The sequence below is a fragment of the Nyctereutes procyonoides genome, unplaced genomic scaffold (assembly GCF_905146905.1).
Source record: "Nyctereutes procyonoides isolate TBG_1078 unplaced genomic scaffold, NYPRO_anot_genome, whole genome shotgun sequence".
NCBI classification, from domain to species: Eukaryota; Metazoa; Chordata; class Mammalia; order Carnivora; family Canidae; genus Nyctereutes; species Nyctereutes procyonoides.
This window is the reverse complement of record NW_026575020.1, coordinates 27,792,750-27,819,329: the sequence shown is the minus strand read 5'-3', so window position 1 is coordinate 27,819,329 and position 26,580 is coordinate 27,792,750. Positions and strand designations below refer to the sequence as shown.

General features: G+C 52.5%; 1 protein-coding gene and 1 long non-coding RNA gene across 5 annotated transcripts; one reads left to right on the top strand and one right to left on the bottom strand.

The window, feature by feature from the left end:
* Positions 1 to 476: 476 nt before the first annotated feature.
* On the bottom strand, positions 477 to 15,979 carry WDR81 (WD repeat domain 81). 4 transcript variants are annotated; one of them, XM_055331592.1, is made up of 11 exons: positions 15,915 to 15,979; positions 12,099 to 12,720; positions 6,930 to 7,037; positions 6,476 to 6,666; positions 6,166 to 6,356; positions 5,714 to 5,879; positions 5,457 to 5,622; positions 4,037 to 4,723; positions 3,199 to 3,344; positions 2,724 to 2,903; positions 477 to 1,662 (listed from the first exon to the last, which is right to left on the bottom strand). In XM_055331592.1, exons 2-11 carry the CDS (start codon positions 12,595 to 12,597, stop codon positions 1,342 to 1,344), a joined length of 2,655 nt encoding a protein of 884 aa, XP_055187567.1. In that variant the 5' UTR covers positions 12,598 to 12,720; positions 15,915 to 15,979; the 3' UTR covers positions 477 to 1,341. The 4 variants fall into 4 exon arrangements, with proteins under 4 accessions (XP_055187567.1, XP_055187540.1, XP_055187550.1 ...); XM_055331565.1 differs by lacking the exon at positions 15,915 to 15,979 and having other exon boundaries at positions 12,099 to 15,908; XM_055331575.1 differs by lacking the exons at positions 477 to 1,662; positions 2,724 to 2,903; positions 15,915 to 15,979 and having other exon boundaries at positions 3,205 to 3,344; positions 4,023 to 4,723; positions 12,099 to 15,908.
* Positions 15,980 to 21,303: 5,324 nt separating this feature from the next.
* On the top strand, positions 21,304 to 25,809 carry LOC129515068 (uncharacterized). Its single transcript, XR_008665518.1, has 2 exons — positions 21,304 to 21,401; positions 23,443 to 25,809. It is a non-coding gene; the product is annotated as an uncharacterized LOC129515068 (long non-coding RNA).
* The last annotated feature ends 771 nt before the right edge of the window (positions 25,810 to 26,580 follow it).

Genomic DNA, 26,580 nt, shown 5'->3' with positions numbered 1-26,580 from the left:
TGGAGTCAGAGAGGGTAGGTAATGTGCCCAAGGACAGAGCTAGGCTCGAGTCACATCCAGCTTCTCACTTCCAATGTTCTTTCCTCTCCCCTATCATGAGGGGAAGGGGAAGCTGTAGGAGCTTACGTGGGGAACTCGAGATGCCCATCCTCAAACCTTACAAGCCAGGATCCTGACTGGCTGCCTTTTAGACTGGATCTAGAAGGAGTGGGGAGAGGAGAGAGGGTCACAGTACCAGGCAGCATCCTCCCTCAGCAGGAGCAATGCCTCCTTAACATCCCACCAAGGCTGAGCCTCCTCTGAGGGGGGCTGCATGATCCAGAAGCCCTGTACCCTGTGGTGCCCAAAAGCAGCTATCAGGCTATCTCCCACTCTCCTGCCCTACTTCTCACTCTGTCTTCACTGCCCTGGAAGCTACTGAGTCTCGATTCTTCCCCACCCTGATGCCATCGTCGAGAAAAGCATCACTCAGGTCCATGGCTCTTCCAAAGGATTTATTGGTCATATTTACATCTATTGCAAATAATGAGGAGGCAGTAGGGGCACAGGCTCAGATCTCATCTCTGCTCCAGAATGTGAGGGTCCTGGGATGCCTGGGTCTTCCCATTTCCTGGGAGACCTGAGATGCAGAGATTATTCTCACCCCTTCTCTCGGGGTGTTGGACCATAAGAGTTCTGGGCCCAGGGGCTGCCTCCTCAGTTCAAGGCACAAACACTGTGGTGAGGGGTGGGCAGGCGAGGCAGGGGGTCACTCCTGGCAGGCACCAGCTGGACCAGACCATCTTCCCTCCCCTGGTCCTGCCCTCTTTCTTTGCCTACTGGTCCCACACTGGGCAGAGCCTGGCTGGGTGGACACTTAAACCCCAGCCCAAGGCCCTTAACTCCCGGACCACGGCCAGCCCTCTTTAGAGGCTGAGGTCCAAGCACCATCAGTGTCCTGGACTGGAACAGCTTCCCTGTCCTTGTGAGACAAGGGCACAGAAATCTCGGTGGTGGGGGGTGGTGGGTGTCCCTGGCTGGACAGGGCCAGGCTCCCCTCCTCTTCTCAGAGTTTCCCTGTCCCTATGTGGACCCAGAGGGCAGAGCTAGGGAGAAGAGGGGGTGATGCTTCCTGCTGACCAGGGGCCACATCTCCCCCAGCCATGAAGATCCTTTCAGGCAGCCCTGTGGCTCTGGAAGTTCGGGAACCTGGACCCCGGCCTCACCCTTGCTCGTAGGTCATGTGGGCACTCAGGGTGTAGGGCCTGAGGCTTGCCCAGAGGGAGCTGTTGGGAACACAAGGGTGAGGGATGGACTCCTGGGGGATGTCTGCCGCCCCTCGTTGGCCAGCCCTGCTTCAGCCTACGCCAGGAGGCGGATGACTCCGTTGTCTGAGCCCAGCAAGAGGTGGCGTTTGGTGGGCAGCAAGGCCAGGCTGGTGAGCGTGCCTCGGAAGTTCTCAGAGCTGAGCTTGGTGGTGGCCTGGGAGGGTGGCTCAAGTAGGGAGCAGACGCCGATCTTGTTGGCCACAGTGCCCGTGACCACCTCGCTACCATATAGGTCGAAGGTATGGATGGGGTCAGATGCTGACTTGTAGTGGTGCATAGGCTTCTGTTCCAGCTCTTTCCACACGGTCAGGGAGTGGTCAGAGGAGGAACTGACCAGGACACTGCCCTCCACCGCCTGCCCAGGGAGAAGAGAGTTTTAGCAGGGCCTGGGCCCTCCTGTGTGCCTTACAAGCTCCCAGGGTCTTCTATTTTCTTGCCCAGTACCTTCCAGGAAGATAGAGGATCCTGGGCAGGGGATGAGTTGCCCCCTCCCACCACATTATATATTAGTGTTGGTTAACGCAACTATGTTAAAGTGCCTTTAACCTAGACATCACTGTAATCTGAGCACTTACTATATATCTAGACATTGTGTTGGGCATGCCATATTACCACATTTAATTTTCGTGACAACTCACTCTATGACGTAAATGCTGTTGTTATTCCCATTTGACAGAGAAAAAACCTGAGGCTCAGAAAAGTTAAGTAGTCCTACCAAGGTCACAGAGCAGTAAGTGGCACTACCAGGATTAACACCCAGGCTGACCCCAAAGCCCTCCTGACACTTCCGTGGAAGGTCCGAATTTAAAGGTATCCGAACCCCAGGCTCCCCTAGGGTCCTGGACACAGTTGGGGACAGTCTGCCTTTAGCAGTGGCAGTACATGTCCCCTGGCTGCAGCCAGGATAGGGAGGGAGTGCTCTGTCCTTCCCTCCTGTCCGTCCCTGAGCAGTTCCTTGAGGTCTGTGACTGAGAATGGGCGGTGGTAGGGGCAGGATCCCCATGCCGGGATGTCCCTGCCCCCACCAGGGCAGCCCAGCATGGGGCATGGACTCTGCTCAGTGGTCTGGGGGCAGTAAACAGCCTCCCAGCTCAGCTTTATTTAACCTGAACTGGGTCACGGACAGGGCCTGACCCCTGATCCTCCAAGCAAGGCAAATATGGACAAGGGTTACTCATTAGAGCATCCCCAGGGAGCAGCAGGGTCAGCTTGCCCCCTGGTTCCTGCCCCCCATGGCCTGTCTGCCGCCAGGGCTGCTACAGTGCAGCCAGCTCTAACCCTCTCCGCCCGTGAGCCCTGGGGCACATACAAAAGGGAGATCATCTTAGCTGGAGCCTGTCCTGGGTGGGCCCTAGGAGGACCTGGGGTAGGAGCTGGCCTGGGCAGTGAGGAGGGGAAGGGGACCTGGCCAGTCACCTTGATCTGCAGGATGTCCCCTTCATGGGCCGGCCAGCCACGCAGAACCAGGCCGGTACGGGTGTCCAGGAGTACCATGAAGCCCGAGGAGAAGCCAGCCACAACACTACGGCCACTGGGGCTGACGGCCAGGGAGCGGACAAGCCCAGGGTTCAGCCCGCCGCCGAGGCGGAACTCATGCTGCAGGCAGAGGGAGATAAGTTATGTGCTGCCACCCATTCCAACCTATTTCTCCCCGAGGTCCTGTTCACCCCCAACCAAGTCCATGCAGCTGAAAGGCCTAATCCTCTATTCTACCACCTCTACATCAAGCAGAGGGGTCCCCTTCATTTCAGATCAGAGTCCCACCCCCCAGGATTTGCTGCTATGGGTGATTTGTCTCCAAAGAGAACTACACCCCTAGCCTTCTCTCTTCAGGGTCTCTCCTCCCTGCTAGGCATCCAGGCTAGGGCACAGGGAACCAGTCGCCCCTGACCTGTAGGCCAGGCTTCCTGCAGTCCACAAAGCGCAGGGTCGAGTCAGAGCTGGCCATGGTGATGCTGGTATGGGGGGCAGGCATGACAGCCACAGCAGTCAGGGGCACCCGGCTGTCCCATGGCTCCATCATGCGAAGGGTCTTCCCTGGGAAGGAAAGGCACAGTGTGTCTGGGGTCCCAATAGCTGATGGAAGAGCCCCAACTCTTCCTATCTCCCTGACCTACCCTGTATATATGCCTCTCATATCCCAGAGGACCTAAAAAAATGCTAAAGATGTTTTTTTACTCTCCTGCCTTCCTGTTTCCGTGGCCAGGCCAGGCTCCTGTCCCTAAAGTGACCTCTTCACAGGGTGCCTCCTGACCAAATGCCACCTCTCCTTAGTCTACCTCAATGCTACTCCATCCCCTCTCCCTTTAAAAACCTCATTAGCCTTATTTGTCCCCACCACAATGCCAAAAAATCATCAAGCAACCTTTTGTCAAACTTGATCGACACACTACACATTAAGCCAAACTCCTATGTGCATCATCCTCTAAACCAGCTCTGATTCCCATTTGACAGATGGGAAAATGAACGCTTCCAACAGCAAAGTGACTTGTGCAAGGTCACTTAGCAAATAAGCTGGCAGCACCAATTTCAGCTCAGGGCTAATGGATTCCAACTCAGGGCTAAGGGATTCCAACTCAGGTCTAACTGCTCCTCTTTGCAGCCTCACGGAAATGCCACACACTGTATACCATCACATCCCAACTGCCCAACCCTGGGCCCCCATACCCAGAGGCCTGGCAGGGCGCAGGCTGGCAGCAATAGAACAGGCCTCACCTGGGCCCGCTCACCTGTGAAGGGGTCCCAGATGTGCACCGCCCCGTCACAGCTCACCACATACTGTGGGGCCTCAAGCTGGCCCACAAAGAAGACACTCTTGCGGTGCTGGGCATAGACGAGGCGTGGGGCTGTCTCACTGGTGCCATCTCCAGAGTTATAGAGTGGCCAGAGGCGCACAGTGCGGTCCTTGCTGCCACTCAGGAAGAAGTCCTCATTGCTCAGGGGTGCCACACACTTGACGGCTCCTGAGTGGCCTGGGAAGCTCTGCAGGCGGATCTGATGGAAGTGAAAGTGGGCATCCTGCTGGCTCACACCAATCTCGTACTGCCAATATGCTAGCCAGTTGCCACTCAGCCCATGGGCACTCCGTGGCAGCTCCCGCTTCAGCGCATTGTCCTCCTCACTGTCGAGGCCTCCACTGCCCACCCCAGGGATGGGGCCCAGCAAGCTGGGGCTCTCAGGCTGAGAGTCATCAGGAATCTGGATGCGGTTCCCGACCAGAACACTCCCAAAGGTTCCCGAGTGGCCATCATCCTGGGGGCAGCTCCCACTCTGGAGGTCCCACTCGAGGCCGCTGCTGGGTACAGTGGGCTCCACACTGGCAGGATTGCGACTGCTTGGACTGATGCTCTCCAAATACAGCCCTGCCAGCTCCCCAACCAGCTCGTGGTTGGGGATGATTTTCTGGATGATGTCACCTGGATGGGAGTGGGAGAGGTCCTAAGATTAGGGAGGATGGCAGGCAGCTGCCGCCATCCTGCCAAGGCTGAGAACCAAACCACAGAAGACAGGGCAGGTCTGGCTGTGCAACTCTGGGCAAGTAACTCTTCATTGCCGAGCCTGTTTCTTCCCCAGAAAAACATAGATTCATTCACATGAGTATCCTCTATATGTGCTGGGTGCCATGCAGAGCATCAGAAATAGGATGGTGAGAAAGACAGCTGGTGCTCTCCCTCCCAGGGCTCAGATTTCAGTGGAGGAATGATAACATATCTGACCACAGGGCTGCTCTTCCTATTCAGGGACATGACACACGTACTCACTCGGCAGTGCCAGGCCTGAGCGGGAGGCTACGTAAATGGTGGGCCGCTTATTCTTCTCAGCAGCTCCTGGAGATGTCAGCACACCAGCCTGATGCCTCTGCCTTCCCCAAGGATACTTTTTTTTTTTTTAATTTTTTTTATTTATTTATTTTTCCCCAAGGATACTTTAGACCAAGCTCCTGTGCCCCTTGCTGGCTAATGCTCAGGCTCTGTTTATATGTCATTGTGAGAGTCTGAGGTTTCAGGCCAAATCCCTTTGCTTTGCTCTGACCCAGAACACTGTGCTGAACACCCACTACTGGCTCTGGGGGCAAGGGGAGCACGGAGCCCTCCCAGGGGAAGAAACACAGCCACGAAGGCTTTGCAAGGGGATGTCATGGGGCAGTACCCAACAGGCAGGAGAAGGGCACGTAGATTGTGTACGCCATCTCCAGGGTGAACACCTTCTGCAGCTCGTCCAGCAGGGTGGGGTCCACTAGCCGCTGCTGCCCATCGGAGAAGGCTACCTCTGGCAGCTGGCCCTCACTGCGGCCCCCAGGATCCAGCTTCAGATCCTGTGGGCAGGGAATCCCAGAGAGTCAGCCAAGTAAGTTCACAGCCCTGGCCCGCCCAACCCAGCCAGGTAAGGGAAGTAGGTCTGCCTGCCTGGTGCCGAAGCTCATGCAGCTGAGAGAAGACTTGAAAGAAGGTGGCCACAGGCTCGCTCAGGTGCTGCTGGACCATCTCCTGTCCAATGCGCAGGCATATGAGGGCGATGAGGCTGATGGTTTTCATACATAGGACTGTCCGGGCCTGGGCCCCACTCGGGAACCTGGAAAGATAGTACATGAGCTCTATCACCTCCCCCGTCTCTCTGCAGGAACTTGCCCAGAATCCATCAAAAGCTTTAAATGAGAAGAGCTACAAGACCAATTGGTCCCAACCAGATAAGGAAACTGAGGCACAGAAGGAAGGCGTGGTTTGCTCAGGGTCACACAGCTGGATCAGAACCAGGACTCCTGACACCTAGTCCAGTCTCACTCCCCAGCTTCCCAGCCCCTCCTGGGGAGTCCCCTCAGCTGGGCCACTCCCAGCCCAGGGGTGGGGCAGCAGCCTACCCAGTGACGAGGGAAGTGAGGAAGCTGAGCACAGGCAGTAAGACCTCGTGGCTGATTCGGGGCAGGATGTCCATGAGGGTGGTGTCCGAGAGGTACACGATGATCTTCTGGGTCAGAGTCACTGCCGCCAGCAGTCCTGCCTCCTTACGGCTGTTCAGTCGACTGGGGCCTGAGGTGCTACCTGGGGCCACCTAGGACCACAGAGTAGATGAGGGCCAGGCTGACCATGAACCCCCTGGAACCCCCAGATTTCCCAGATCTGCCCTTAAGCTTCTTGGCTTCCTCTGAGGCTGCCAAATCAGTGACTGACCAGGTAGCTGATGTAGGGCAGGTACTGGTAGGTGAGGACAGGCTCCCCGTACAGATGAGCGATGTGGAGGAGGCAGCTGAGCACAGGCCCCGACACTATATCACCCAGTATCGGTCTCTTCTGGTAGATGTTGCCAGCACTCAGCGGGGGGCTCTCACCACTGCTCACCGTGAACTGCTGCCGAGTGGGCCCTGCCAGGGAAGAACCAGCAACCGTGAGTAGCTAGTGGCAGGCAGGGGGGAGGTCAGTCTTCCAGGAACTATGGTAGCAACTCCTGCTCATTCTAGCCTGAGGGCTGCCCCCGTGCCCTACCCAAGGAAGAAAGGAGCTTGCACAGACTGGGACCCAGGATCTGGCAGGGAGGTGGAAGTGGCAAGGATCCCCTACAGGGAGTTGAAAATGGACAGAGGGTCTGGGATGAAGCCCCATCTCCATCACTGACCACAGGCCTTACCAACATAACAAGATGTCAGCAAGCGGAGCAGGTTCCGGGCCACGTAGCGAGAGGCCACTGTGGGGCCAAGCTTGGCAGACAGCCAGCGGACCATCTTGCAGGCTGTATCTGCAAGACGGGAGCAGGCCCTGAGCTTATCAGATAATGGTGGCTTGCCGCCTCCTCCCACCCCACCCCAATACACCCCTCCTACCCAATCCTGGCTGCAAACCTGCCAACTGGCCCAGCCAAAGCCAGGTGCCTCATATCAGCACCCTCTATTTCAGAGTGGCAGAGTTGGCCTGTGGCTTTGGGACTGTCCCGGGTGACCCTGGCTTTGGGGCTGCTCCAGGATCCTCTCCTTGGGCACAACTTGCAGAAAGGTTATGCTTTCAGGGAATCTTCTCAAGCTGCTCAGTGAGGCCTGGCCTAGCCAGGCCCTGGTTCCCTCCCCTTATAGCCTGTGTTCCCTCTTCTTCCCTTCTCTCTCCCTAAGCATGCTAGCCTTTCACTGATTCTTTAATGGAACCATAATAGCCACAAAGCCTCCTCATACATGCTGTTCCCTTTGCCTGCTATGCTCTTCCCATTGTAGACCCTACGATTTTTGCCTTGCTACCTCCTATTTATGACCTCAACTGGCCCTACTTTCTTTTTTTTCTAAAGATTTTACTTATTTATTTGAGAGAGCAAGCACAAGTGGCGGGGGGGAGGAGCAGAAGGAGAGGGAGAAGCAGACTCCCTGCTGAGCAGGGAGCCCAATGCAGGCCAATCCCAGTACCCTGGAATCATGACCTGAGTGGAAGGCAGATGCTTAACTGACTGAGCCACCCAGGTGCCCCTGGCTCTACTTTCATGGAAGTCTTCCCTGACCGCTAAAAACTAGATCTAAGCTCTATTTATATTCCCTTGTAGCACCCAGCCCACATTTAAGTAAGACTGTCTACAATGTGGCATCTCCTCCAACTGGAGGTGAGCTCCAGGAGGGTAGGTGCATATCTGTGCTGCATGTGAATCTGCTAGATTCACACCCTGGTACAGACTAGGTACTCAGAAATGCTGAATGAAAACCAGAGTAAAGAAAAGTTAATACCTACTCTTCTCAAACTATTCTAAAAATAGAAGAGTAAGGAAAATATCTAAATTAATTCTATGAAGCAGTATTATCTTGACACCGAAACCAGATAAAGACACTAAGAGAACTACAGGCCATTATCTCTGATGAATATAGATGCAAAAATTCTCAACGAAATACTAGCAGACTAAATCCAACAACACATTAAGAAAATCATTCACCACGATCAAGTGGGATTTATTCCTGGGATGCAAGGGTGGTTCAATATTTGCAAATCAACCAACATCATACATCACATCAGTAAGAGAAAGGATAAAAACCATATCATCATTTCAACAGATGCAGAGAAAGTATTTGACAAAGCACAACATCCATTCATGATAAAAATCCTCAACAAAGTAGGTCAACAGGGAACATACCTCAACATAATAAAGGCCTTATATGAAAAACCAACAGCAAACATCATCCCCAGTGGGGACAAACTGGGAACTTTCCCCCTAAGGTCAGGAACAAAACAAAGATGTCTAGTATCACCCCTGAAAGTCTTAAACACAGCAATTAGACAACAAAAAGAAATAAAAGGCATCCAAATTAGTAAGGAAGAAGTAAAAGAAGAAGTAAAACTTTCACTGTTTGCAGATGACATTATACTGTACATAGAAAACTGTAAAGACTGCATAAAAAAACTACTAGCACTAATAAATGAATTCGGTAGAGTCACAAGATACAAAATCAACGTACAGAAATTTGTTGCATTTCTATATGCTAATAATGAAGCAATAGGGATCCCTGGGTGGCTCAGTGGTTTAGTGCCTGCCTTTGGCCCAGGGCACGATCCTAGAGTCCCGGGATCGAGTCCCACATCGGGCTCCCGGCATGGAGCCTGCTTCTCCCTCAACCTGTGTCTCTGCCTGTCTCTCTCTCTATGTCTATCGTGAATGAACACATAAAATCTTTAAATAATAATAATAATAATGAAGCAATAGAAAGTGAAATTAAGAAAACAATCCCATCTACAATTGCACCAAAAATAATAAAATTTTTAGGAATAAATTTAACCAAAGAGGTAGAAGGCCTAAACTTCGAAAAATATGAAACACTGATGAAAAAAGTTGAAGATTTCCAAAGAAATGGAAAGGCATTCCATGTTCATGGATTGGAAGAACAAATATTGTTAAAATGTCTAAACTACTCAAAGCAGTCTACACATTTAATGCAATCTCTATCAAAATTCCAACAGCAGTTTTCACAGAACTAGAACAATCTTTTTTTTTTTCATAATTTTATTTTTAAAAATTTATTTAGTTGAGAGAGAGCACACAAGCAGTGGGGAGGGGTAGAGGGAGAAGTAGACTCCCCACTGAGGAGGGAGCCTGATACAGAACTTGATCCCAGGACCCTGGGATCATGACCTGAGCCAAAGGCAGATGCATAATCAATTGAGCCACCCAGGTGCCCTAGAACAAACAATCCTAAAATTTGTATGGATACTATACTTGATCTTAGCCAAAAAGCCGAAAAGTGATTAAAATTTGTAATGGAACCACCAAAGACCCTAAATAGCTAAAGCAATCTTGAAAACGAAAAGCAAAACTGGAGGCATCACAATTCTAGACTTCAACTTATATTACAAAACCACAGTAATCAAAACAGTATGGTACTGGCACACAAATCAATGGAACAAAATACAAAACCCAGAAATAAACTCACAATTTCAATTAATCTTTGAAAAGGAGAAAAAGAAAGACTATACCAATGGGAAAAAGTCCCTCCAACAAATGGCATTGGAAAAATTGGACAGCTACATACAAAAGAATCAAACTGGGGGCACTTGCATGGCTCAGTCAGTTAAGCGTCCGACTTGATTTCAGCTGAGGTCTTGATCTCAGGGTCTTGAGTTCAAGCCCCACACTGGGTTCCACACAGGACATGGAGGCTACTTAAAAAAAGAAAAATCAAACTGGCCCACCTTCTTACACTATACACAAAAATAAAATAGTGAGAAAAAAATTAAACCCAAAATGGGATTAAAGACTTAAATTTGAGACCTGAAACCATAAAAATCCTAGAAAAAAGGACAGGTAGTAATTTCTCTGACATCAGCCATAGCAACATCTTTCCAGACATCATATCTCCTGAAACAAGGGAAACAAAAGCAAAAATAAATTATTGATACTACATTAAAATAAAAAGCTGCACAGCTAAGGAAACAATCAACGAAACTAAAAGGCAACCTAAAGAATGGGAGAACATGTTTACAAATGACATATCTGATAAGGGCTTAGTATCCAAAATATATAAAGAACTGCTCCAACTCAACATCCAAAATACAAATAATCCCATTTAAAAATGGGTAGAAGGGGATCCCTGGGTGGCGCAGCGGTTTGGCGCCTGCCTTTGGCCCAGGGCGCGATCCTGGAGACCCGGGATCGAATCCCACATCGGGCTCCCGGTGCATGGAGCCTGCTTCTCCCTCTGCCTGTGTCTCTGCCTCTTTCTCTCTCTCTGTGTGTGTGACTATCATAAATAAATAAAAATAAAAATTAAAAAAAAAAATAAAATAAAAATGGGTAGAAGACATGAGGAGACGTTTCTCCAAAAAAGACATCCAGATGGCCAACAGACACATGAAAAGATGCTAAACATCACTCATCATCAGGGAAATGCAAATCAAAACTCCAATATTATCTCACACCTGTCAGAATGACTGAAATCAATAACACAAGAACAGTGTTGGCGAGGATGTGGAGAAAAAGGAACCCTTATACACTGTTGATGGTAACGCAAACTGCTGCAGTCACTATAGAAGACAGTTGGGAAGTTATCAAAAAGTTAAAAATAGGAGTACCTGGCTCAGTTGGTTCAGCATCTGCCTTCAGCTCAGGTCATAATCTCAGGGTCCTGGGATCAAGCCCTGCATTAGGATCCCTGCTCAGGAGGGTGTCTGCTTCTCCCTCCTCCCTTCCTCCTGCTCATTCTCTTTCTCTCTCTTAAAAAGAAAATGTTAAAAATAGAACTACACTGTGATGCAATAATTGCACTACTGGTATTTACCCCCAAAATACAAAAACACAAATTCAAGGGATACATGCACCCCTATACTTTTTGCAGCATTACTTATAATAGCCAAACTATGGGAGCAGCCCAAGTGTCCACTGATGGATGAATGGATAAAGAAGATGTGGTGTATATACAATGGAATAGTATTCAGCCATAAAAAAGAATCATATCTTGCCATTTGCACCGACATGAATGGAGCTAGAGTATTGTGCTAAATGAAATAGAGATAAATATGATTTCATAGTCATCTGTGGAATTTAAGAAACCAAACAAAAGAGCATGAGGTGCCGGGGGGGTGCAGCCAGTTGAGTTCCCAACTCTTGGTTTCAGCTCAAGTCATTATCTCAGAGTTGTGACGTCGGACTCCATGCCCAGTGCTTAGTCTGCTTAAGACTCTCTCACTCTCCCTCTGCCCCTCCCTACCATGCATGCATGCTCACATGTGCTCTCTCTCAAATAAACCTAAAAACAAAAAAAGAAAGAAAAAAGCAAAATAAAAGGAGAGAGACAAACCAAAAAACAAACTCAACTCTAAAGAACAAACTGATGGTGACCAGGGGGGAGCTGGGTGGGGGATGGGTGAAATAGGTGATGGGGATTAAGGAGGGCACTTGTTGTGGGGAGCACTGAGGAATGTATAGAATTGTTGAATTACTGTGTACATGAAACTAATAAAACACTGTATGTTAAATATACTGGAATTAAAAAAACAAAAACAACCCACAGCGTGCCTGGCTGGCTCAGTCAGAAGAACATGTGACTCTTGGGATGCCTGGGGTGGCTCAGCAGTTGAGTGTCTGCTTTCAGCCCAGTGTGTGATTGTGGAGTCATGGGATCGAGTCCCACATCAGGCTCCCTGCATGGAGCCTGCTTCTCTCTCTGCCTCTCTCTCTTTATGTGTCTCTCATGAATAAATAAATAAAATATTAAAAAAACAACAACATATGACTCTTGATCTCAGGATCATGTGTTTGAGCCTCATGTTGGGTGTAAAGATTACTTAAATAAATCACCAGAGGACTGTTTAACCAGCACCTTAAGGCCTGAGAACTCACCAAGGAGGATCTTCTGTTCTTTGCCCTCCGACTGCTCGGTGAGCGGCTCCTCCTCTTCTTCCCCATCTGTCTCGCCACTGCGGGCCACGACTGTATCCATGGACAGCATGGTGTCAGAGAGAGTGAGTTCAGATGCCCTGGTGATCTCATCTTGCTCCCCATCTCCCTCCTCCTCCTCCAGTACCACGCAGCTTTCCTCGTCCTCCTCTTCCTCCTCGGAGCCCTCGCTCTGCTTCAGGTCCTGGCTGCTGTCGCCCGATCTGAGGCCACCCTCCTCTGTGGCCCGCTCCTCACCCAGGGAGGTCTCGCTGGTGCTGCTCTTGTCACTCAGCCGACCCAGGCTCACAGCCTCAGCTTCCCGGGGCTGTGGGGACTCAGCCACATAGAGCCCAGCTTGGAAGTCCTCGGTCTCAGGGAGGTAGGCCTGGTCATGGAAGCTGACACCAGACGTGTAGTCTGGAAGCCCCAGGCCCGAGGAGGCAGCAGGCTCACCATCCATCTGAATTTCCTCCCTGAAAGCACAGGAGCTGGGCCTGGCCCCTGGGAGTTCACTGTCCTCATCCTCGGTGGCACCCACCAGGCCCTTGCTTTCCTCCTGGGAGGCCTCCACACCAGCCAGCACCTGTAGGACGTGGGGCAGCAGGTGGATGAGAAAGGCCTGCAGGCCCAGCCGCACCATTAGCTGGGCCACAAAGCAGTCGGTATACAAGTAGAAGCGGCCATGTAACCTGCAGGGGCTCTCATATGCACCGATGAGAGGCTTCAGCAGGTACTTGTTAGCATTTTTGGGGCCTAGTGCCTTAGCAACAGGTTCAAACAGGTACCAGGCTGTGTACACGGCCGTGTGCTCCTCAGACATGAGCGACAGCACGAAAGGCAGCAGGATCTCCAAGCCCTCTGGGGTGATGTCACTCAGCACTGCACCCAGTTGCTGCCACAGAGCGAACACCAGCTCCCGCCCCTGAGCCTCATCCTCCACCCGCCTTGCCTGATACAGGAGGATGAACTTGTGTAGTGCTGGGAAGTACGGGGGGAAAGGGACCACAGAGCTGAAGGGGCTCAGGAGCTGGGCTGGGCAGGGAGGGGGCAACCCCTGGGAGACGGGCCTGTACTCAAAGAGTGGGGCCAGCTTGCCCTTCCCTGCCCCCACAGGGCCTTCGGGGCCACTCAGCTGCAGCAGTATGTCCAGCACGGGCTGCAGAGACACAGGGACCTCCTTGGGGTGGCGTGTGCAGAGCCCCCGAACAGCCTCAAAGCGTACCCACAGTGGTGCATCAGGCTGCAGCGTTCGGACCCTGGTGGCAAACACCATTTCTGCCAATAGAATACCCAGCGCCTGCATGTCCCGATGGAAGAGTTCCCGCAGCTGCACGGGTGGCTGGACCTGGGGCTGCTCGAGCACCTCCAACTGGCTCCCTAGGCCTTTGGTCAGGAAGTTGCCTAGTTTCTCTAGCCCTTCCAGAGGCTGCACAGGATTGAAGCCCTCAGGAAGAAGAATCTTCCCCTCCTCCCCTTCCCCGGGGTCTGCGCCAGCAGGTTTGTTCCTGCGTCCTGGTCGAGAGGATGAGGCCACTGAGAAAGACAGGAGGCCTGGGGGCACCTGACTGGAGGAGGAAGAGGAGCCCAGCTGGTCACCTGCTTTCCCCGAGAGGGAGATGGAATCCAGAGCTTCCGTGGCCTGTTCTAAGTCATCTTCCCCTGCCACGAGCCTGTCCCTGGCCCAGCCAGCCTCACAGGGAGTGGCTTCCAAAACCAGCCTACCCATCCCATTTGTGAGCTGTCCAGGTAAGTCCTCCCGGCCTATGCTCTCCTGAATGGTCTGGAACAACACTCTGGGGATGAGCGGAGGCTCAGGGGAAAGGGCAGGAGCCCCAGCCAGCCGTTGGGGGTGTGGCTGATCAAAGAGCTGTACCACGCCATAGCTGGTCAGGTGCGTGTGGGCATCCACCAGGTGCAGACACACATTCTTTTCTTTCACAGCCTCCTTGCCCTGGAGTTTGTAGCCAAATGTGAGGTCAATCCAATGGTGCAGGTCCTGGGACACCTCTGGGCTCTCCAACAGCGCCCGGTGGGCAGACACAAACTCCTGGCTGGAGCCACACCAGGCTGGCACGTCCAGGTCAGGCATGTCAGGGTGGATGGAGCAGAAGATAGAGGGGTCGGTATAGAACTCGGGAATGCACTCGTCAGGTGTCCAATTCTGCATACGCTCCATGCTGGCGGGATACTCATGGGGCTCCCACTGTGCCCGCACGTGTCCACAGAGCACCGACCGGGGTGTCCGCCGAGCCTTGTACACGTAATATGTGATGTCAGAGAGCACATCTGAGATGTGATGAGGAACGTGAGGTGGCTCCCCACCGCCTGTACCACCTGCTACAAATGCCTGCCGCGTCATCTCATAGGTGAAGTCCAGCTGCTTATCCCCCTTGTTGAGGCGGAACTTGGACTTGCGTAGGTCTCGAAAGCGCCCATGGGGTGTGGTGAAGTCCACCACCCAGGGCAACACTGGGTGGTAATTGGGATCCCCCTGCCGCCGACCTGCCAACCTATTTAGCTGCATGAGGTAGTGGAAATTGCTGATCCGGCCATGGACCCAATCTAGCACGAGGCCACGAAGTTCCTCCTGGCAGCTGGGACATCCAGGTCTCCCCCCTCCCTCCTCTCCAGGTCCACTGCCTGGCCCATCCCTTGCCACAGGGATCTCCTCACTCTCGTCCTCCTTGGGCCTTTCGTAAGCACTCAGGTCCAGCCGGAGCTCACTGCAAAGCTTCTCATCTACAGCGATGTGGTGCAAAGTCAGGGCCCCGCAGGCCAGTCCCTGGCGGTGACAGGCATCCATTGCCCTCAGCACACGGAAGAGGATGAAGAGCACCTTGGCCTGGCTGTTGGTTAGCTTGGCAGGGCTGAAAGTGACCACATCATGCAGGGAAAACTGTACATAAGGGTGCACCACGTATAGCATCTCTGGAGACTCCAGCAGGGCCTCAGCTTGCAAAAGACTGGGACAGGCCAGGCTGCCCCGAGGAGGACAGGGACCATCTCTTGCATAGGATGGGCACTGGGTAAATTCACCCACCGACAGGAAGGGACAACCATAGACCCTCTGCAGAGCCTGTCGTACTAGGTCCAGCGCAGGGACAGCTGAAGGGGCAGGACTATGACTATAGGGCTGCCCATAAGTACGATAAGCATGGCGCCACAGGTTGCGATAATTCTGGGCAGCCACATCCTGCATGAAGCGAGTGAGGGTCTCAGGGCTGGTGGACCCCTCCTCAGAAGGCAAGCCGCCGCCCAGGGGGTAGGACAGCCTCCGTTTCCGCAGACCGTGCACCTCCACGCGCGTCCAGCCGGGGGGCAGCTTCTGCACGGAGCGTTGCAGAAGAGTCCTCACTTCCGCCTCGTTCAGGCCCTCTGCCCGGGGGCAGGGTCCGAGGGGCACCCGGCGCTCGCGGAGGCTGGCCAGCCAGCGCGCAGGCACTAGGGCCACCACGTAGGTGCCCCCCGGGGCCGGAGCCAGCTGCCGGGCATCGATGTTCAGGTCCCTCTCCACGCTCTGTAGCAGCTCCTCCATGTCGGGGCTTGGGGGCGGGGACCAGCAGGCGGCCCCGCGAGTGAGAGAGACTTCCCGCCCCCGGCTCCCCAGGGCCATCCCCTCCCGGCCGCCTGGGGGCAGCGCGGGGCTAAGCCCGGCCATGGCCCTGCCCGCGACGGCTTCCGGGGTTCCAGGCACGGCGGGCAGCGGATGGGCAAGGGACCGGGGCTGCGGGAGAGGCGGCAGGGGTGGGTCGGGGAGGGCGGGAGAGGAGCTCTTACCCCTCCGCAGGGTCCTGCGCTCCGGGAGCAGCCGAGCAGGGGCCGCGGGGCGCCGGAGTCGGGCTCTGCCGGGACCGGTCAGCTGACGCGGCTCACGTGATCGCCCCGGCACGGAAACAACCGCACGTGGCTCGGCTGGGCCGGCGGGACCGCGCCTCCCGCCGGCGCCACCGCCTGGCCGACCTCGGTGCCCTTCCTCCCGGTGCTCTGCTCGGGTCAGGTGGCGGCTAGGTTTCCTTGGGGAGCAGGGGCGAGGGATGCTGAAAGGCCACGAGGTTCCCCCCTCCCTCGCCTGCTTCCTCCTGCACGCACCAGAACGTGGATTTAAGGAGGATTTTTCCGGAGATCCCAGCCTTTAGCGGGCTGATCCCACCCTCCCCTCTGGTTTTATAGATAAAAAGCCGCAGGCAGAGCTAGGGCTTTTGACCTTAAGCCCCTTCAGCGCCTCCAAGCTGCCTACCAAGTGAAGGACCTTTTAGTTTTCCAACACATTTCATCAATAACATTCCATCTGGCTTTTACAACACCCCCTGAAGCAGAAAAGACAGTCAATATGGTTTATATTTTAGAGGTAATACCCAAGAGCCACCAAAGAGGCTTGCCCAAGTGGCTGGTGTGCAAACTTTCTGCCCTAGAGTCCTCCCTCCACACCTCCCCAGCTCTGTGCCTCCAGCCCTCTTGGGGCTTTCTCTCTCTTTTCTTTCAAATTCTGGGCGATCTGAGAGGGAGAGAAGTGTCCCATGCCCAGACGCTTGTAGTTCATAGGAGATAGGAGGAAACGTTCCCCGAAGACTTCCTGTTGAAGATCTGTGTCTGAGGTGCCAGAGCTTGCTGCTGTGGTCAGAGCCTTGCAGTGGCTACCTTGGCTGGGGGGAGGGTGCAAAATAGGGAGCAGAAACCAGACAGCTAGCACCAAAACTACATGACTTCTTCGAGGGTTCTCGGTTCTGACTCATTTGCAGGGCAAAGAGACCATTGTAAAGCCTCTGGCTGTTTTGGGGAGTCTCTCCTAGAAGGTGATTTTGTCTTATATAGGAGTTTGGTGTAGTGATGTGGGGGATCCATAAAGACACTTAAGAAACACTAAAGTCCTAAAGTCTTTAGGAAACAGAGGAAACAAATGGCTGGCTGTGATTGGATTCCATCTGTATCTTCTTTCTTGAAGAAGCAGCGGGAAATTTATAAAAAAAAAAAAAAAAGAAGAAGAAGCAGCAGCAGCAGCGGGAGCCCATGATGTGCTTGGTCACATGGCCTTGGGCAGTAATAACTTACAACCATCATTCTTGGAGCACTGATTAGGAGCCAGGCATCCCACTAAGCACTTTGCTGTTTTGTTTAATCCTCACCACAACCCTTTTAAGAAGATATTTTTATAACTGTTTAAAATGAGGAAGCTGACTTCCTTAGGTAACCTGCTCAAGGTCACATAAGAAGTGGTAGAGCCAAGATTTAAACTTAGACTATTTCATTCTAAAACTAATGTTCACTGTACTCCTTGGCCATGCAGTATTATTTTTTCACCTGAGAAATTAGGAGTCTCTTGACAATCTCCATCCCCAACTTTGGTCTGAGTACCCGCAGACAGAGAACTGGTTTTGATAATGGGTAGTGTCTGCTTCTTAGTACCACTAAACTTGGGTCCACCTGGTCTTTGGTCTGTTTACCTAGACTGAGCAGGCACTACTTTTTCTTCCTGCAAGTTGATGTGTGCTCTGCCCTCTAGTAGTTTCAGCTTGTACTACAACAATGACCTTGAGTGTAACTAACATTAACTTATGGTTCTTTTCTTCCCTTGAATAGGATGTCTTTACAATGCTGGACACGGACACCTTCCCCAATCCGAGGCCAAACTTTTTTTTTTTAAGATTTTATTTATTTATTCATGAGAGATACACAGGAAGAGATGCAGAGACACAGACAGAGGGAGAAAGAGGTTCCATGCAGGGAGCCTGATGGGGCACTGTATCCAGGATCCAGGGATCACTCCCTGAGCCGAAGGCAGACACTCAACTGCTGAGCCACCCAGGCATCCCCAAGGCCAAACTTTATGATGTACTTTTGATTCAGTAGTCTGGGGGGGAGCCCCAGGAATCTGATTTTTTTTTTTTAAGATTTTGTTTATTTGTGAGAGACACACACAGAGAGAGGCAGAGACACAGGCAGAGGGAGACACAGGCTCCTCGCAGGGAGCTCAATGCGGGACTGGATCCCTGGACCCAAGATCATGCCCTGAGTCAAAGGCAGATGCTCAACTGCTGGCCATGCAGGGGTCCCGGGAATCTGAATTCTTAACAAGCACCCCAGTTAAATCTAATGTAGGCCACATCTTGATATAATACTCTGTAACAGCGCAATTCCCAAATTTCCCCCAGAATCCCAACCCAAGCACCATTGGGCTTTGGGGAATCCGGGACCAAATTAACCACTCCCTTTCGCCAACCTCAATATTGAGTTTCCTGGCTTGGATAGTCAGGGAGGGAAGCTGCAGCTGCCCAGGCAGTCAGCCCATGCTGAGTGAGGTTAGTTCTTGCTGATCTGGCAGAGAGCAAAGTGAAGGAAGCTAACATTTAGTGCACCGACTGTGGGCCAGTGGGCCAGACACTGTACTAGGTGTTTTCAAATATAATCCTTTTTTAATCCCTATAATAAACCGCGAATTTATTATTCACTCTTTTGCAGATGAGGAAATGGAGGTGAAGAGATGTTGAGTATCTTCAAGTTCACAGCTGGTAAGAGCTGGAATTTGAATCCAAGTTTGTCTAATTCAGTAGTTCTCAGCTGGGGGAGATTTTGGCCCCCAAGGGACATCTGGTAATGTCCAGAGACACTGGCGGTTGTCATAACTGCAGGGTAGGGGTGTTACTAATTTCATCTAGTGGGCCAGGGATGCTGCTAAATATTCTACAAATAACACCCCCCACAATAAGAAATTATCAGCCAAATGTCAATAGTGCTGAGATTGAGAAACCCTGGACTCAAAGCCACTTTTGCCCTGTGGGGTGGGAGGGTGAAAGGAGGGAGAGTTAGCCAAACAAAATGGAGATGGGCCTACCCCAAAAGCCTTGGGTAAGAAGGGGATGGGAATTCCAAGATAAGGATAATGGATAATGGGGGCAGCTGGTGAGGTTTCTCTTTCTTCCAAGCTTGGCCAAGGCCCTGCTCAGTTTCTCCCAGCCTTGCCAAGTCAGTCCTGGGACTTCACACAAGCTTGTCCTGTAATGACCCTGACTCCCAGCTCAGGGCTGGGGTAAAATATTACCTTCCTGCAGGACTTTCCAGTCAAAGCCCTTGGTTCCTGGGATCAGTGCATTCCACCTGCAGCCCCTGGGAAGCTCCACATTAGCACCCTTACTGTGGAGGGTGAGTGTAAATGAAGAGCCTGGTGGCATCTAAGTTAGAAGTGGAGTGAATGGGCTAAGCCAAGGGAGTCCCCTTAGGTGGTCCCTGGCTGGGAAGAAATAAGCCAACATGAGGAGGGAGTAGGGGGGCAAATGGCCTGGGGAGCAGGGTTCTGACCCCAGGAGGCTTGCTTTCCACAGACATTTCTCTTCTCCTGGTTTGGTTTGCTGCTTCACTGGACCTTCCCCAGCATCCATTCCTGGAGCACTCACACACCCAGCCAGCCAAGGTTCTGGACTTCCCCAATACAGGCCCCCTTCTAGACCTGAGAAGGGGGGTCTGAGCTGACAGGAAATAACTCTTGTTCCAAGCTCAGAATCTCTGAAAAACCAGGGGGGGGGGGGGTGAAGGGAGGGAGAAGGGGGGGGTGAAGGGAGGGAGACAGTCTTGGAGTGAAAGAGGAAAGTACAAGCAGGTCCCCCATATTTGGGGTTCCATCTCCTTTCTTCCCTCACAACCAATGAGGGTTGGGGTGGAGGCGTTGGGGTGGGTGGGGGGAATAGGGGGATGGGGGAGGACAGGCCTGGAGGAGGATGTGGTAACAGCTGATTCGTCCCCTGAGGTCACACTTTCCAACAATCAGCTGTTACCGAGGTAGGAGGCAGGAAGTTTCCTTAAAGGCACAATGTTCAGAACACAGGCTGAGAATTCGGGAGCTCCTAGGAACCACGGCGGTTACTTCGTGGAGCCCGTATTTAATACAGAGGAACTATCTCACACCCCAGGCTCATCCTTCTGGCTCAGTTACCCTCACACTCAATCGGGGGCCTATGGAAGAATCATGGATCCGTGTCTACACGTTCGTCTTTAGGGGAGCGGGGGCGGGGATGATAAATTGCTATAGGTCCCAGACTTGCCCCTTTAAATAAGCGGTTCGGCAGCTTTTGCCAAGTCATTGGGTTCCTCTCCGTTTTACCCATTCCCCTCCCCCACTAGGCACTGATTGGCCCTTGGAGAAGGGGCAGCCTCCTCATTGGTCTCTACCTTTGCAATCCCTTCTAAGTAGGCCTAAGTCTGAGAAAGGCTTCTGAGAGGCGGGACAGAATGGGGGTATTAGGCGGAGGTTGGGGTTCTTACCAGTTGACACTTTGGCACGACCCATCCCCTAGTTTCCGTCCACAAGTCTTGCTTCTACCCTCTGGTGAAGACTGTACTATGAATCTTGTTAGGAGGTTGCTGCTTGAGAGAATCTGTCTACGACTGGGACGAGACATACTCTAGGAGAAAAGTCTCCTGGTTAGAAAAGCCTCCACCCGCCAGGAGAGGAGGACTAGATCCCTCTAGTGAAAGCTAGCACTAGGCAAGGGGGGCAGTTCTCCCCTCCCCCAAAGCCTACAGGAGTCCTCATCCAATGGAAGAGCCTGCTGCCCTGGAAGCTGATTGCCACCGTCAGTTCTTCCCGCTCCTGCTGCTTCGCCTGCTCCAGCTTTCTCTAGAGAGCCATCGCCTCAATGCGCAGAAGCCAGCGAATCCGTTTTGGGGTAGTGTAAAAGAAGCACTCACGGCTCCCAAAAGGAGGGGCTGTAGCCCTTTAAGGACTTCGCCGGGATGGATTCAGAAAGGAGTTTAAAAATGCCAACTCACAGAGCGCGCTGGATTCTGGGAACGAGGTGTCAGACCGAGAACTACATTGACCAGTGTGCACTGCAAACACACACGCCTTCACTTCCTTCTGCTCTTTAGGACTCTGGTTTGACGTAGCGCTCTTCAAAGCAAGAGGCCTTAGGCGGAGGGCTCAGCCACACCCTTGCATGTATTGGCGAGCTCCTGAGCTGGTGGGCGTGGCCTAGCGCAGCTCCACCGGGCAAGGGGGTGGCCTCCTTGCCAATCAGAGCTAAGACGGCCGGAGAGGCGGGACCTGGGCGAAGCGCTGGCGCCCCCAAGTGGGTGTGGTCACGCTGCCCAACAGTGGGCGGTGATTGGCCCTGGGTGGTGCAATCGCGGCTTGTGCGTCACGACGCCGCCAGCTGATCGGAGACTGGAGCCGGTGTGTGCTGGGCGCAGGGAAGACACAGCGCCGCCGGCCGTGGGGGATGGACGCACTGATTTGCTCCCTTACCCTCAGCAACCCCCCGCACCCAGGACCAGGTGGGTGTGAGCTGGGGTCCCGGCCGCACTGGAGGGAACCATGCAAACGGGGTAATGGGGGGAAGTAGGGTCCTGGTGGCCACACCCTGCCCTTCCGGGGGAGGGGTGAGGGGGCGGCGGGGGCAGGGAAGCTCTTGGGGAGAGGGGTCTGGACTGGCTGGAGTAGTGTGGCAGGAGGTTTCAAGAGAGTCCGGGATGACAGTCGTGGCGGAGGGTTTGGCGGAGTGACTAGGCGCTAGACGAGGGGCTAGAGGGCTGGGGTCAGCTAACCTCGGCGCCCCCTGGTCAGAGGATACGGGAACTAGCTTCCCAGCTTGAGGAGGGTTTGGACAGGGCGGGTAGCGGGGAGGTAGTTTTCCTCGACTGGCAGGCAGTTGATCAGGCCCAGTTGAGAGCCCTGGCAGGGAAGGGGTCTCTGGGCGGGCCGGCCCCTCCTCTCGTTCTCTCCAGGGGATGTTATGTAAGGGGGGAGGGGAGAGGAGTAGGGGGCGGCGGTGCGGGGGCCTTATGCAACCCAAAGGTTAGGGTTTCACCGCGGTTGGTGGGGGAAGCGGGCTGGAGGAGGACCTGGAAACTCTAACCACCCCCCCTCCCCAGCCTAACTGGCCGTCTTGGGCCCAGAGAAGGTCACCTCTGCACCTCCCCCCAGCATGTCCGGTTGTGGGGCCCCTAGCCCAGGCCTGGCCCTGACCGCCTGGGAAGCCGGCTGGCTGGGTGGGGCGCCTGGGTTAGTCATCACTGGGCTCCCTCTCTCCCCACCTCTCGGCCAACTCTTGGCCCCTCCCTATGGCCTCTCGCTAGGCTATCGCCCCCACCTCCCTCCGGCCCTAGTTCCAGCCTCCAACTCATTTGGCCTGTCATCCTGGCTGTCAGACTGGGCTAGGAATTGTCAGGGTGCCAAAGGGTTGATGGAGCAGCTGGTCAGAGGGTCAGTGCCCTGGGCCCACCCCGCCCTGCAGCCAAGGGCACCTGCTTGGCACAGACTCTGAGCAGCCGTTGAGTCCTATGGGCTGAACAGAGCTGGCTCAGACAGAGGAGAGTGGGAAGGAGTTGGACTGGTCACCTGGGGGAAGGAAGATACCACAAAGTTCATGTCTCCCAAGAGGGTTTTTGTAATTTGAAAACCTTCCACCCCCACCGTAATCTTTCTTACCCTCTGAGTATACAAGTCTCAAGACAAGACTGCCTCGGCCTCTCAGTGGCATGGGCCATGCCCTTGGACTGAGTGTCCCCAGAGACCCGTCCTCCCCAGCTCTGGCCCACAAGACTGCCACGCCCCCAGCCCCCTCCCTAGGCCATGCTGCAGGGCCCGGCTTTTCCTGCTGATTCATGCGTTGGAACTGTGGGGGCGGGGCTTGGAACTTGGAACAAAGTTCAGACACGGAGGGGCCGGCAGACAGCCTGGAATTCATACCAGATGTACCCGGAATGCGCAAGCGGAATGCCTGGCATTTAAGAGTCTTGGGGAAGCTGCCCGTCCACCCTGCCCATACTTCCCTCCCCTCCAGCCTTTGGTCCCCTGTCCTCTCCCCACAGTCCCTGGAGCCTCTGCTGACCTTCCAAACTCTAGACCTCTTCCCTTCCTCACTCTTCGCCAGATGTAGGCCCCCCAAACTCTTCAGCTGAACTCCCTGGGAACAGGTCAGTTGGGCTGATCACTGAACTCACATTTCTGGATCTAAGGTACAACTTCTCACCTGGTACCTGGGCAACTGGTGGAGTGTGTCCAGGTCTCTAAGTCCTGCCCTCTCTGAATGCTGAAGAGGCTGGGCCCTCCATGGATAGCTGGGGCAAGGAGGGGTGAGAGCAGGCATGAGTCTCTACAGCCTTCAGTTCTGGAAGGAGGTGCAAGGAAGTCTGTTTAGAACTGCCTCTTGCTTCTTACTGAAGTTAACCACTCCTGCGGGCCCAGGTCAGAGGCAAGAAGCCTTTGTTACAGGTTGAGCATCTGTTGGAGCTGGATTTTGATGGCCAGTGGGACAGTGTCCCTGTAACATGGCCCTGCTCAGATCCTTCCCATTTTTCTTCCCTTTCCTTTTAGGAGCCTGTCCCTCCCACACCCTCATCTGGCTGAGCCGCAGTAGTTCTTCAGTGGCAAGCTTTATGTCCTGACCCAGCTAAAGCTGCCAGTTGAAGAACTGTTGCCCTCTGCCCCTGGCTTCAAGGAGGAGGAGGAAGAGAAGAAGAGGCTGCTTTCCCCTTCATCTGGAAGGTGACAGAACTGGGGCTGGGAAGGTCTGAACAGCGGGAGTAATAATGCCATTTGGAAAGGGGAACCTTGTTCAGAGCCTTCAGCCAGACTGACCCAGCAAGAGAGAACAATTTTAGATTAAGACTCTGGTTGGATGGGGGAATAGATGACTGTGATCACTCAAGGTTAGTTGGTCTACATTGATGTGACATGGCGAAGATAAGAGGAGCAAAGAAAACTGTCTACCCCTTTACCCAGATGTCTTTCTTGGTCCTCCTCCTTTGTGTCCTTTTCTTCCCTACTGCCTTTCCAGGGAGGTCCTAAGTAAATTTATTCTTCAGGGAAAAGATCATACTGAAACTCCCATCTGAGTAGTCATCTCCATGCTCTTACTTTTCCCTTTATTTTCTTATACTGGCTTAGACTCTGGATTCAGGGATAATCACCTATATGTTGGACTCTTAGACCTCTTGTCTCAGCTTCTCCACCTGTGAGATGGGAAATCACATACGTATGCAGAAGGGAATCAGAAGCCTACTTCTGCAGACTACTCAGAGCCTGGGCTCTCCTCTCCCTGTGGGTAGGAACAAAACTTAAGCTGTTGCTCCTCCCCCCATCCCTGAACACTCTAACCCAAGGAGGGTAGTGGGGGAGAGTTAGAGGGAGAGGCTCAGTCCCTACAGTGATGTCCCATCATGCAAAGGTGGCCCCTGGCTTCCTCTACCACCCAAAACAGGACTGCAGCCACTGATGGGGTTCCAACTATTGTTCCTCCGTTTCTTCCCTCACTTTACTTTCTAGGATAGTTTGTGCAGGCAGGAAATTATCTCCAGCAACCAGGAGAGGTGGGTTGTGGGGTGACCCCCTTTGTTGCATCAAGCAGTGTAAACCTACCACCCCCAGCTCCTGATGCAGTCTAACTCTTGTGGCTCAGGCTCTGGTGTAGTTCAACCATGGCGCAGTCTCCCTGCCTGAAGGTGGCCAAATTCAGAAGCTGCAGGAAGCTATCCTGTAGTGGGACAAGAGGCGTTGAGGTAGCTGGGTTTTATTCTCTATCTATGAGAAACAGATTTAGGAGAGTAGATCATTGAACCCACCCTTCTGCAGCCTGAGCTGGATGTGTGTGGGACTGTGGTGGAGGGGGTGGGTAGACTGAGTCTACTCATAGTCTGCAACAAAGATTGCTCTGTCCCTGGACATTGCTTCCATCCTTTTTTCCCCTCCCCGCTTCACTGGCCACAGTGTCTCCCTCCAGCTCTGGGTATGTGGCTCTGCCATCCTCACCCATCATGAAGCAAAGATGAGGAAGAGCAGCCTGGGAACGCAGGCAGGCAGAAGACCAGTGAAGGACCAGGCCTGGAGAACACAGGGCCCTGTCTGGGCACCCCACAGAGGGGACCCATAAAGGCCAGGAGCACTCCAGGAGGGAGGACAGCCAGCCTCCATCAAGGACAAGCTCCCAGCCTTCTGCTTCATTCACTATTTCTCTCCAGTGTTACTTACTGCCTCCCTCAGAGATATGAGACTGTATTAAAGTGTCCTGTGGCTTCATCCACCTACTACTACCTTCCTACCCTGTAGTTTTTGTTTTGGTTTTGGTTTGTTTTTTTACCCTGTAGTTTTTATATAAAGCAGCCTCAAGGAGCAAGAACCAGCTGTGAAAGGACATACACAGGAAATGCATAGAAGAAATTCAAATGGATAAAACCATGAAAAACAATGTATTTCATTAGGTAATTAAAGAAAAATATAGCTGAAAGCATTTTTTCCTTAGCAAATTATATTTTTTTAAAAAGAAAATCCCAGTATTGGCAAAGAAGTACTAAAATAAGACTCCTATACATTGCATATCGGCATGCAAATTGTTATGGCCTTCCTGGATGTCAGTTTGGTAATATGTCTCAAACACTCTAAAAGTTTCCATCGCCTTTGACTTAGTAATTCTACTTTTGAGGACTTATCCTAAGAAAATAATTAACAATTTAGTTACAAGATGGTCATCCCAGTATTGCAATAGAGAAAATGAGAAGCAACTGTCTGATTGAGAATTCATTTCTTTTCTGCTGTAATGAAAATTTGCAATGGGGGATTGCTTAAGTAAATCATTGTATATCCATCCAGATGGTGGAGTACTGCATAGCCATTAAAAGTCATGCAGAAAAACATTTGACTGGAAAGAAAAATGCTCTTTGAATATTAAAAAGTTTATTAAAATAGTGTGTTATGTGATCTCAATTTTGGTTTTTAAAATATGGGTGTATTGGGACGCCTGGGTGGCTTAGTGGTTGAGTGTCTGCCTTTGGCTCAGTTCGTGATCCTGGGATCGAGTCCCACTTCGGGCTCCCCATAGGGAGCCTGCTTCTCCCTCTGCCTAAGTCTCTGCGTCTCTCTCCCTGTGTCTCTCATGAATAAATAAATCTTCAAAAAAATAAAATATAGGTATATTGTATACATAAATGAAAAAGACAAAATGTTAATAATAGTGGTTATCTTTGGACAGTGGAACAGAGTCATTGTGATTTTCCTCTGACTTTTCTGTAGTTTTAAAACTTTCTACATTGTATGGTTTTCATATAATAAAATTTAAAATAATCAGTGTAATTTTTTTTCAAAAGCTGGGAGAAGTGAGTGTGGAGGAATGAAGGGGATGCTCCTCGCCCCTTGGACATAATGGGGTTTTGGTGAAGAAAAGGGGTGGTGAGAATGTGGAAAACTTCATTCTCTAGGAGTAGCTGGAATCTGCCCTCTCCATGTATGGGAAACAGCTCTCTGAATTGCTGGCTTTCAGCCAGCTAAAGAGGTGTGGAGTGGAGTAAGGAAAACAGTAAAAACCTGTCACTCTTCAGGAGATGGAAGGGGAGGGGGCATATTTTCCTCTCCAGGCTGAAAGGTTCTAGAATCCTATCAGTCTTTGTTTTTCTCTTTGATTCTGCCCCAACCTTGAGGCGACCCTGTGTGACCTCTCCTTTTGCCTCAGATTGGAAGAGT

Excerpts from the sequence above, each read along its gene's own strand:
- WDR81 (XM_055331565.1), bottom strand. The coding sequence starts at position 15,795 with ATGGCCGGGCTTAGCCCCGCGCTGCCCCCAGGCGGCCGGGAGGGGATG. Across the intron at positions 6,357-6,475 it reads TGCCCTACATCAGCTACCTG|GTGGCCCCAGGTAGCACCTC; the intron begins GTCAGTCACTGA and ends CTGTGGTCCTAG. Across the intron at positions 5,880-6,165 it reads CTCACTTCCCTCGTCACTGG|GTTCCCGAGTGGGGCCCAGG; the intron begins GTAGGCTGCTGC and ends CTATCTTTCCAG.